The 12350-nt window shown below is 41.4% G+C and overlaps 1 protein-coding gene across 2 annotated transcripts in view; it reads right to left on the bottom strand.

The window, feature by feature from the left end:
* Positions 1-8988: 8988 nt before the first annotated feature.
* ELOVL7 (ELOVL fatty acid elongase 7) overlaps positions 8989-12350 on the bottom strand; it is a 29150-nt gene continuing 25788 nt past the window's right edge. For both annotated transcript variants that reach the window (XM_069880232.1, XM_069880233.1), the window contains 2 exons: positions 10576-10712; positions 8989-9351 (listed from right to left, as the gene is read on the bottom strand). In XM_069880232.1, the coding sequence (XP_069736333.1) occupies positions 9148-9351; positions 10576-10712 (341 nt within the window). In that variant the 3' untranslated portion in view covers positions 8989-9147. The remainder of the gene's footprint in view (positions 9352-10575; positions 10713-12350) is intronic.

Here is a 12350-nt window from a genome sequence, read left to right as displayed (position 1 = left end):
CCCATTTCCCCACGCCTCTCTACGTCCCTCATGGACCCAGGGCGGCGGGGGTGGGGGGGTTATACAAAACCAGTGGAAATGTGTACTAGTTTTAGACACAGAACCGTGTAAATCCTCAAAGAATGTTTATTTTTTAGGGTATCCAGCCGTGTCTGGAGACTTCCTTCAGGTTATTTCTTGACCTGACACAACTACATCTTACAAGACAATTGGAACGAGAGGGACCTGGACAGGCTGGAGAAACGGGCCTGTGAGAACCTCGGGAGGTTCAACAGGGCCAAGTGCAAGGTCCTACACCTGGATAGGGGCGATACCCGTTTTCAGTGCGGAATGGAGTATGATGTGATTGAGAGCTGCCGTGCAGAGAAGGACTTGGGGGTGCTGGTCCATGAGGAGCTCAACATGAGCTGGCAAGGTGTGCTCACAGCCCAGAAGGCCAACCGTGTCCTGGGCTGCATCAAAAGAAGCGTGGCCAGCAGGTCGAGGAAAGTGATTCTGCCCCTCTGTTCCTCTCTTGTGAGACCACATCTGGAGCATTGTGTCCAGTTCTGGAATCCTCAACATAAGGATATGGAACTGATGGAATGGGTCCAGAGGAGGGCTACAAATGATCAGAGGGCTGGAGCATCTCCCATACAAGGACAGGCTACGGGAGTTGGGGTTGTTCAGCCTGAAGAAGAGAAGGCTCTGAGGAGATCTTATAGTGACCTTCCAGTACCTGAAAGGGACCTACAAGAAAGCTGGGGAGGGATTTCTTACAAAGGCTTGTAGTAATAGGGCAAGTGGGAATGGTTATAAACTGGAGAGGGGGAGATTTAGGCTTGACATAAGGAAGAACTTCACTACGAGGGTGGTTAGGCACTGGCACAGGGAGGTTGTGGCTGCCCCATCCCTGGAGGCCAGGCTGGATGGGACTTCGAGCAGCCTGATCTAGTATAACATGTCCCTGTCCATGGCAGGGTGGTTGGAACTAGATGAACTTTAAGGTCCCTTTCAACCCAAACTATTCTATGATTCTATGCAACAAAGAAACTTACTCTTAATAGTTTAATTTAACCATTAAGGCAGGTGCACTTTCCATCTCGCCATTTACAAACCACCCTTTCACAATTAAGCATATTGATAAATTCTTGCAAGTCTAAGAGAGTATTTATTCTTTCAGATTATTCATGTCTGGATATTGTCTGCATATCATCTCTTGATACAAGACAGATTTATATTACAAGATAATTAAACATACGAACCAGCTGCAGCAAAACAGATCAGTTAATACTCACAAAGGGAACACTGCCTTTTAATTAATTTAACAACAACAACGAAAAACAGCTCAGTTTTCAGGGCTCAGATTCTTAGGTGAGGAGTAACTACTAGTGTTACTCCTACACCAAACCTAAGGAATTGCGAGGAATTCTCCTGAACACAAACTTTCAATCCAAGCCCCCTCACAATCAGTAAACACTCACTGTGATGTTAGCGGTTTGCTGACTGCTGCATTCTTTTTCCTGGAGTAAGAGGCAAAAGAAAAAAAAAACTTTTCTCTGGACCCAGAAAACATCATATGCACATCATTCAACCCAGAGTAAACCTGAAAAAAACAAAAAGTTTGTAGAGTAGACAGCAGGATGAGAGGAAAATACCATCCTGCCAAGGGCACAGTAAGCAATAAAGCATTTATTTCCCAATTATTTCATTTGAAGTCTTGTGCTGCAGCACTAAGTTTTCACTTGTTAAAGAGCCCTTTCTTTCTTCTTTATTATTTATTTTTAACAAAGCATTATTTTAAAAACTAGGAGTTTGCTGGAGCTTTTAGTGCATTCATTTCATACACACCCAAAGAGTCTCAATCCTGTGGCTCACTTGAAGCCCCACCACATTCTGTCAGGCAAAATTACAATCACTTTTCTCAGGCATAGCAATATCAAGGCTTCTACACCTCGGTGATACCTTCTCCGAATTTCATTAGCTGGAGGCTGAAAGGTCTCCTGAAGCTCTGCAGCTCTCGCAAGGCTGAGGGTGCAGCCATGACAGCCATGAAGAACAAACTTTGCTCAATTAATACATTAATTATCTCTTATAAAAGCAGCAACATGAGTACGTTACAATGATTGCAGTATTATTATCTGCTATAACACAATTGCAACTCACTGTCCATGAGGAAAGATCCAATGCCTCTCCCTTGCTTAATTTCAAACATTACTATTGTTCTCTATGTGGGACTCTCACTGGCAGTGGGAATCCTCTGCTCTGTCTTCCATATAACTTTTGTATGTACTTGAGATACTATAGATTTTTTTTAACCTAGCCTAACTATGGATACCTGAATTAACAGTGGAGGTTACTATGGATACAAATAGTGCCTTCTGTTTGTGCAAACTGAGGCATTCTTCATACTTCCAGCACACTAAGCATGATAAACTTCAGTACGTAAGAGGCACAGCTTTTAGGTAGAAAGAAACGTAAGGGTGCAGATGAAGATAGTATGGTTCTCAGAGGCTGCAAGGTTGTGCGTAGGAGGACGGGGTTTAATAACATTTTGTACTGACGCCACCAGCTCAGTTACACTACATCCAGCCTCTTAGGATACATTCACACAACTCGGTGAAACAATGCATTCTCTTTCTCCAAATGCTTCATAACTCACAGAAAACCAAACCAGCGTGCAGGAAGTTATGCAGCATAAATCTAAAATGGCACTTGCTGACAGACCACTAAATGATTTCCATCTCCAGTTTCTGCTCCTGCTCATTAATTCTTAATCTCAAACAACTGACGCTGGAGGCAGTTGGCTACTGTACAACTACTGGACTTGTAGGTTTTACCTGGCTCTTTTCTGTTCAGCACCCATGCATCTGTAGAGCTGACATCTGTACTTTTGGCTTCTACTTAAGCCCAAATGAGTTTGAGGAATAAGCCGTAGATCTGGATCCCAAACCAACAAACAAGAATGTGGCCACTCACACCCATTTCCAGGATGCATTCTGACACCAAGTTGTGCAGGAACATGGATTTGCTTGAGGGAAGGAAGGTTTTACAGAGGGATTTGCTGAGGTCAGTTGTATGACAGGGCTAAGTGTTGGGTACTGCACTTGGGTTACAACATCCCCATGCAATGCTACAGGTTTGGGGACAAATAGCTGGAAAGCTGCCCAGCGGAAAAGGACTTCAGGGTGGTGGTTGACAGCCTGTGGAATATAAGCCAGCAGTGTGCCCACATGGCCAAGAACTTGGGGCTGGTGAGGCTGCGCCTCAAATACTGTGTTCAGTTTTGGCCCCCTCACTACAAGAAAGACGTTGAGCTGCTGGAGTGCATCTAAAGAAGAACAACAAAGCTGATGAAGTGTCTGGAGCACAAATCCTATGAGGAACGTTGAGATCTAAGGTTCTTTAGTCTGGAGAAAAGCCTGAGGGGAGACCTTATTGCTCTCTACAACTACCTGAAAAGAGGTTTTAATAAGGTGGTCAGCTGTCTGATTTTCTAAGTAATAAGTGACAGGACAGGAGGAAATGGTCTCAGACTGCACGAGGGGAGGTTTAGACTGGATGTTAGGAAATATTTGGACACTGAAAGGATTGTCAAGAATTGGACCAGTCTCTCCAGGGAAGTGGTTGAGTCAACATCCCTGGACTTACTTGAAGGACCTTACATGTGATGCTTAGGGACATGGTTTAGTGGTGGACTAGTGTTAGGTAAACAGTTGTACTTGATAGTCTTCAAGGTCTTTTCTGACCTAAACAATTCTGTGATTCCTCGAGGCACATTTGGGAGATGGAGAGGGTGCATGGTCATTGCAAAATCAGAGACCAGGACTAGGACTTCCCCTTCCCCCACAGGAGTTATTTGCAAGACTAGAGAGCAATACCTACTTCCCTTCAGAAGAAGTAGAGGGTAGATAGCATCATCCAGTTTATTCTACAGACTAGCTATTACAGCCTTTCCCCAAAGGCCCTGCATTTCCCAAACATGTTGGAATCCTCAGGCTCAAGAAGGCCTAAATGAGCCAAATTTTCCCACTGTCTTAATAACTTGTTATATAAAAATCGGACACCATTAAAGCTTTAAAAACAAAATCAGAGGGAAATCCTTCCAGCTATCTGAGAAAACGGCAATAAGCCTCTTGCTTTTAGGAGATGACTCCCCTACTTTGGAAGCAAAGGGCATGCTCACAGGCTGGCAGGATTTGAGACTTAAGAGTCAATGATTGCATTTCCCACTGGAAATGTGTGTGACCCCTTTTCAGAACCCCAGCTGTCTTGGGTTCTGTGCTAAAGCACCCCACTATGTGCACTGCCAGGAAGCCAAAACTCAAAAGTAAGGATTCCAGGATCAAGCATCTAAAATTTATGAATTGTAATATATGTATCAAGCCATCCAAATCCCTCCTTGGATCTAATTGCAAGATCTTGCTGACCTATGTATCTATCAGCGAGATATGGCTGCAGACACGGTAAGTGCTGCAGCTGGGCGCTATATCGAGGCAGAAAATGTGTTCTGTGGAGCAAGGAAACCTCCCAACAGGGAGCAAGGTGGCTTCTGACTCTCGGTCCCAACAGCTGCCAAGTGGTGGCTGATGCTGGAGGATGGTCCCAGAAGCAGCTGTGGGAGATTTAAACAGCTCTCCAGGACTGAAGCAGACAGGAGCAGGCAGATGGGCAGGCTCAGCAGTTTGTGAAGGTAGAGCGTGTAGGGAGGACACAGTCTCCATGCTCGGGAGGAGAGTTCAGTCAGTAAGAAGGAGCCCAGCCACAGTGTCCATCTGGCAGGAGGCTGCATCCTCCACACCTGACAGAAGGGACCCATCAGCCCAGACTGAGCTCCCAGGAAAACCTGCAGCTGTCCAGATCTTAGGCTGCAAGGAGTGCCACCAGCTTGCACTGGAAAAAGAGGGCAGCAAGAGCAACAGCTGTGTTAGGTGTGAGCAGGGGAAAGATCTCCTCAGTCTGGTGGCAGAGCCGTGAGAGGAAGTGGAGAGGCTAACTAGCATCAGGGAGTCTGAGTAAGAGAGTCTGGTGGAACCATACCCAGAGCTTTCTGTTAGAGGAACAAAGACAGCCACCAGAAAAAGCCCCCAATGGAGGCAGGGACTTAAAGGGTTGTAGTTGAGTTGAAGCAAGTCCACCAATGGGACAGAAAATGAATGCCATCCTTGCCCATGTCTACCCAGGTGCCTCTGCACAACAGATATGAGGCTCTAGCTGTAGAAGGCAGACCAGAGGAAAATGTGGGTGATGACCTGTCTACATCAGAGCAAGGGCCAAGACCAGAATGACACCCCTTCAACCCACCCCATGTAACTACAACTGCCACAAAGAGAGAAAGGCGAGTCATAGCTGTAGGAGACTCTCTACTAAGGTGAACAGAGGGTCCAATATGTCAAGCAGACCCCACTCACAGGCAAGTCTGCTACCTCCCAGGAGCCCAGGTAAGTAATATTGCTAGGAAACTCCCCTGTCTGGTGAGGCCTTCAGACTGCTACCTGATACTGCTCTTCCATGTGGGAGGTGATGAAGCTACAGTACCTAGCCCAGGGGGGCTTAAAAGAGATTTTAAGGCCTTGGGACAGCTAGTGAGGGAATCTGGGGCCCAGGTGATTTTTTCCTCCCATCTTCTAGTTATGGACAGTGACATTGTAAGGATCAGAGTGGTCCGGTCTACTAATACATGGCTTCATGCCTGGTGTCACCATAATAACTTTGGGGTTTTTGACAATGGGATGGGCACACAGCACCAGATTTACAGGTGTCACATGGGACCCACCTTTCTCTAAGGGGGAGGAGGGTCTTTGCTCAGGAGCTTGCAGGGCTCATTAACAGGGCTTTAAACTAAATGTGAAAGGGGAGGAGGATAATATCAGACTTGCCTATGACAAGCTGACATACAATGGTTGGAAGGATGGGGTGGTGGTATGGGCCCTCCAACTGCTGCCCCGGGGTGTGCTAGGGATGCCTTTACACAGCTGAAGTCCTGTGGGGATGAGCAGGAGATTTCTGAGGTACTAGGTGCCAGCAAGGAAAACTCTGCAGAACACCATAAAGGAAATAAAGAATGTTTCATTAAGAAGGTGATGCAGCTAATAGCCCAGCTGAAGTGCCTCTATACAAATGCACAAATCTTGGGCAGCAAACAGGAGGAGCTGGAAGCTACCATGCTAGTAGAAAGCTATGATCTCGTTGCCATCACTGAAACTTGGTGGTACAAATCCCATTACTGGAGTGTGGCTATTGACGGCTACAGGATGTTCAGAAGGGACAGACCAGGTAGGAGGGGTGGAGGTGTTGCCCTGTATGTCAGGAAATAGATAGAGTGTGAAGAGCTGTTTTTGAAGAGTAGCCACAAACAAACTGAATGCTTGTGGGTCAGACTAAAGGACCGAGACAGCAAAAGGAACCTTGTGATTGGTGTATACTACAGGCCACCTAATCAAGGAGAGCCAGCCGATGAAGCCTTCTTCCTCCAGCAACAGGAAGCTTCACGCTCACAAGCTGTCATCATACTGGGGGACTTCAATCATCCTGACATATGCTGGAAAAGTAGCACGGCAAGCTGTACGCAATCCAGGAGTCTCTTGGAGTGCATTGAAGGTAATTTCTTAACCCAGGTAACAGACAACTCTGGCAAAGGGGATGCAATACTGGACCTGATGATCACCAATACAAGTGAGCTCATCAGTGACATTAAGACTGGAGGCAGCCTGGGCTGCAATGATCATGCACTGGTGGAGTTCAAGGTACTGAGGGATATTGGACAGGCGAGGAGTCTAGTCAGGACCCTAAATTTCAGGAAAGTAGAATTCCAGCTCTTTGAGGTGTAAGTCAATAGGACCCCCAGGACATGGTCCTCAGGAACAAGGGAGCAGAAAAGAGCTGGCAGGTATTTAAGGATGCTTTCCATAAAGTGCAAGAATGCTCTCACCAGATGTAGGAAATCAGGTGAGGAAGGGAAGTGTGGCTGAGTTGGGACCTGCTGATCAAACTGAAGAGCAAGAGGGAACTGCACAGGCAGTGCAAGCAGGGACAGAGAACCTGGGAAGAGTCTAGGGACGCTGCCCGGTTGTGTAGGGATGAGGGCAGAAGGCCAGGGCGCAGCTGCAGCTGAACTTGGCAAGGGAAGTGAAGACTAACAGGAAGGGCTTCTACAGGCACATCAATCAGAAAAAGAAGGTTAAAGAAAGCGTATCCTCACTGATGGATCAAAATAGTGTCCTCACATCAACAGATGAGAAGAAGCCTGAGGTACCCAACAACATTTTTGCTTCAGTCTTCACTGCGAACCGCTCTCCTCACACCTCCTGGGTCAGTGGACAACAAGAAGGGGAGCAGGGGGATAAAGGCCCTTCCACTGTAAGGGAGGATCAGGTTTGTGACCACCTGAGGAACCTGAACATATGTAAGTATGTGGGACCTGATGAGATGCCTCCTAGAGTCCTAGAATTAGCAGATAGGGTTGTCAAGCCACTCTCCATGGTATTTGAAAAGTCATGGCAATCAGAAGTCCGTGGTGACTGGAAGAAGGGTAACATTAGAATCAATCTGTCATAACAGTTGATAGCTACAGGGAAAAATAGTGGAAAGATAAAATATAATATTTTTTTATTTGTTTTATAAAGACATCATATATATAATCTCATAAGAAATAATATGTAACTCATGTCCAAGACAAAGTTTAAATACTTTTAGCATTAACAATGCAGCATGAATGTCAGTATCCCCATAAAAGTATTCATTTAACAAAATTTACTTTCCTGGATTTGTAGAACAGGGAAGAAATTAAAACCTACCCTGAAGTTTTAGGTATTTGAAAAATCTCACAAACAGATCAAACACAAAGCAAGTATCGCAAGCTTATTTTCTGTTAGTAGTGAACATAAAAAACAGTACTTTTGAAGGTAACATTAATTTAAACACCTTAAATTCATCATTTACAAGTCTATTGCATGCACCAATTCCTTAACAAAATTCTTACAGTACAAATGCAACTTTCATACAAATAGCCAGATCCTTTGATTTCTATACATGTCTGACCCTAACAATCTGCCAACATATTGGTTAATTCTACACAGACTGGAGCCATGCCCTGTCACCACTACCTGCCCTACACAAAACAGCTCAGAATGGTATATATATTTTTCCCTACTTCAGGACAAGGTAACTGGTGCTATTAATGGAGAAACTTTAACCTTGGGTTGTTAAAAACAAACACTATTAATCATGAAAAAAAACCCCAAACCCAAACCCGAAAATCTTTCTAGGCTTGGATTCCAATAGATCACGCGAATGGAAGAAAACAGAGCACAGTACAATCATGCTCAGTGCCATGGGGGCTTCAATCAAAAAGTATTTTTTTAAAAACATTAAGGACTAAGATTTTGGCTACTGAATTACAAGATGTCTTTTCTCTCCTAAGGAGCTTAGGCTACCGATGTCAATATATATCCATAGATAAATTGAATAATTAGTATACTAAGCTACTTTGGTGAACAAATAAGTAAGATGTTTTGATCATTACACAACAAGAGTTCAGATAATCCTCAAATTAGTAAGTTTCTGATACTTAGAATAATGTTCAAGTGAGTAGAACATGAAATGAATCATTATCTTAGTGAAACACAGTATATCCAAACATCTATGATCTTCAAGTGAAACACCACACCTTGACAGATTAACATACATTCCTTTCTTTAAAGCAATATAGTTTGTAAACACATGTAACAATGTTTACACTTCAACTATAGTAATAATAAGCTTTAGATTCTACAAACAGTACTTACTGAAAATTCATTCGTTTAATAAAATGCAGCTGACAGTCTCAAAAATTTCTAACATTTAAAGTGAAGTAATTTTTTCTCTGTGTTCAAAGTACTCAGTACTTGTCATACACATTTTGGTTTCCTCAATGAATATCTTTATTTTCAGCCATCTTCTAGATAAATATCTACCCATTCATTTCTTATTGGATAAACACAAACAAGTTATTGAAAAAACATGTTCTGAATCCCAAATAACTTATGGCAAAAATACAAATTCTGTTTTGGAAGAAAAAATACAAAACATACATAATGTAGCATATGCATCTAAATATCTTGATTGTCAAGTAGTGCAAGTTTCCACTTTGACATATACGCTGTTTTGGTTTTAGAAATAAGAGTTTGTTCACTGATCTTTGCTGGTCCCATTTCTTGACATCTTTGGTGGTCTTCGTCCTTTTGTGTAAGCGTGGTACCAGAAGTTGAGAAACAAGACTAAAAAGATACAGCCGTATAGCAAAATAATAAACATGAAAACTGGATACTGGTATGGACAATTATCCATGATGTAGATTTGTCCGATATGACCTGTAACTATAATAAACTGGACCTGGAGGAAAAAGGTGAATAAAAATACTTTTAAAATAGATTACAAACTTACTACAAAAGTTTAAAGATTCAGTCTATCTTGCATAAAGAAAAACAGAAAGTGTGTTTGGGAGAAACTTTTAAAAATTAAAGAGATGCACCTTTAGAGCCCTTCTCCCAAAATGTTACTGCATTGAAAACTGTTTTCAGAGAGTAAATCTTGGGACAAACTGGATTACAAGCGGTACTGAGAAACTCATATTAGGAGAATGGGAGTCTGCCCTGGCCAATTCAGAGAAGAAAGAACAGTGTGTGACCTGTGACAAATGGGAGGCTCCTTTCGAAGAATTAGCCAGAAAAAAACCCCCAATAAGTTGACCATTATAGCACTGCTGAACATGAATTCCCGCTTTACTTGCAGACTAGCACCTGACAAAAAGGTTGTCAGGTCCCCAAACCAGTTTAATGGTGGATATAAAAAAAATTTCCACGTTGAATCCAAGTTAATAATCCACTGATTGTGCCGCCAGGACAAAAAGACTTTAAGTTATAAATATTCAAGCTAAATTGCTCAGAGTTATGTGTGGTTACGTGAACTGTTCTATTAACACCCAACCTAGTGCAAGCAATCAGCCATGGCTGCTTCTCCCTGCTCCTTTCACTCCTCCATCAGCATCCTTACTCAGGCTAAACGTATTCTCTAGACAGAAGTTGAATTTTGAAAACTCAGCTATTAAAACAGCTGGACATGAAAAAACACTCAGAGCAGTAACTTTTTGAAAATAATCTACTGCTGATAAAACACTTAATGTAATTACTTCAAGAATGTTTTTTAATGTTCCTAGGTAAATTCTCTAAACAAACATTTTCTGTGAAAGAATGGACATGAAATACTAAAGAAATACTTCTTTTTCCCTTTCCTTATTACTAGTCACAGGTGTATTCTGTACATTCATTATGTTTCCTTGGTGTAAAATTACATTCTACTATTTTTTATAGCAGCAATGAGTTTTGTAAATATCAAGTACCTGCATAACTGAAAAGCTGGTATGTCTAGATCTGTGATTATAGTGAAGGCTGAAGTCAGCAGATTTAAACATATAACCAAGGGGAGCTCACAACTTTTATTGTACTCACTGTAAGCTATACACGTGAACATTGCTAAAAGCATAAATGTATTGCATTAAAGCAGTGTTAGCCCCAATCAGTTTTCCGAGAGGTGTTAAAATCAAACAAAGCTACTCACGAGTTGTATAGTTGTCATGTATTTTTTCCACCACAAATATTTATAATAGGCTGGTCCCAAAGAACAGATTCCATAATAAGTGTACATGATAACATGGACAATACAGTTCACCAAAGCATGAAATGTTCCTAAACCACCTGCAGAAAAACAAAACATAGCAGTATTATTGCATCAGGTATTTAAAAAAGCCACCTCAGACCTTAGTAGTTTGGTTTGAATCAGGGTAGGAAAAGCACATACAATAAAACCAACAAAACTGTCTAGGTATTTAACCTGAATTTGGTTGACACCAATTCTAAGGGATTGTATCAGTTTTATGTCTCAGAAAACTTACCTAGGCATTTCCAAAACAGAATTAAAACCTAACCTATCTAATTATCTGTTCTTTTGGTTCAGTTTTTCATTATTTTTTTAAAACATACACATGATGATGACATAGAGAATTTAGTAGAAACATCATTCCTCCTGTTTACATCTCTTTTCTCGGCATCATAATGAACTTTGCAAAGCTCTGGAGGATAATTAATAATTCTTTCCCCAGCCCAGTTTTCCAGATTCCCAGGGAAAGAATTGTAGTTTCAGTCAGTAAGTTTTTGGAATCAGGACCTACATAAGGGTCTCGCAAATCTATGGTCTAACTCAAAACCATACTTATAGTAAAAAAGGAAATACAAGGCCAAGTAGCCCAATCTGGGGCAAAGGGGCAAACTTATGACTGGAACTGGTAAGATATGAACAATTCACAAAGCAAGTAAGGAAATACTTCCATTTCCATTGGGTCAACTGTAGAGTTAGATCATCCTGCTCAAAGTAATTTTATCTTAATGAAGACAAGAAACTATAGGTAAAAATTATCCAAGAAGTGGCAGACAGTAAAGCATTTTTAAGAGACAAACGAAAATATTGAGCATCAGGAAGAAAATAAGATGGCATAAAAGCAGATTTAAAGTAAGGAAGAAAAAGGCAATTTTTAAGCATTATTCAAGTTAAAAATAAAACTTGTTTTGTGATTTTAGTAGCTCACACTAATCTTCCAGCTTGATAGATCATAACTCCTCCAGCTATGATTGCAAGCTTTCTTTGAAACTTAGCTATTTGTATTTTGAAAAATAATTTGAGTGTTCTTACAGTTCAAATGTACATACTTTTTTTGGCTTGCAGTGTGAATCCTCAGAAGAAAAAATAAATAGTTAAAGCAGAGAAAAAAACTAATCAAGACTACAAAAATATGCTTCAAAAAGCAACACCGTACATAAGCATCATTTTACAATTCTCTATTAATAGCAGATCAGAGAAAAATCAGCACCTCCATTCAAACTCATTGCTTTTTTACAAATAGGTTGAAAATTTGATTAATGCCACTATTTAGAAGGACAAACATTGATGAAACTGAATACAAGATAATCATCAGCAGGACTGAAATTCTTGGAAAAATTTAAAGCTATCAAACAGAACAATGTTTGGAAAGATTGGTATGAAGATAAGCAATAGTTGTAGAAATAAACATAGCTCTACATGAATATGAGCAACTATTATTAGTAGAGGACAAAACAGTTCTTGCACACTTGGCTGAAAGGACTTGTCAAATTATCACAAAGGAAATTTGGATCTAATGCAAAATCAGAAGCCTGTAGCTGGCATACTGATCTATGTTCAGATAAAAGGCAGAAAGTTAGTCAACATTAAATGGAAACTTTTCAAGGTTGAAAAAGAGGGACTGTTAGTGGCTAGAGGACTTTTTTCTGCAAGTTTATAAACACATTGAACTATATGCT

This window comes from Phaenicophaeus curvirostris, chromosome Z (genome assembly GCF_032191515.1).
Source record: "Phaenicophaeus curvirostris isolate KB17595 chromosome Z, BPBGC_Pcur_1.0, whole genome shotgun sequence".
Taxonomy (NCBI): domain Eukaryota; kingdom Metazoa; phylum Chordata; class Aves; order Cuculiformes; family Cuculidae; genus Phaenicophaeus; species Phaenicophaeus curvirostris.
The sequence above is the reverse complement of the archived record's forward strand: the minus strand, read 5'-3'. Positions and strand labels throughout refer to the sequence as shown.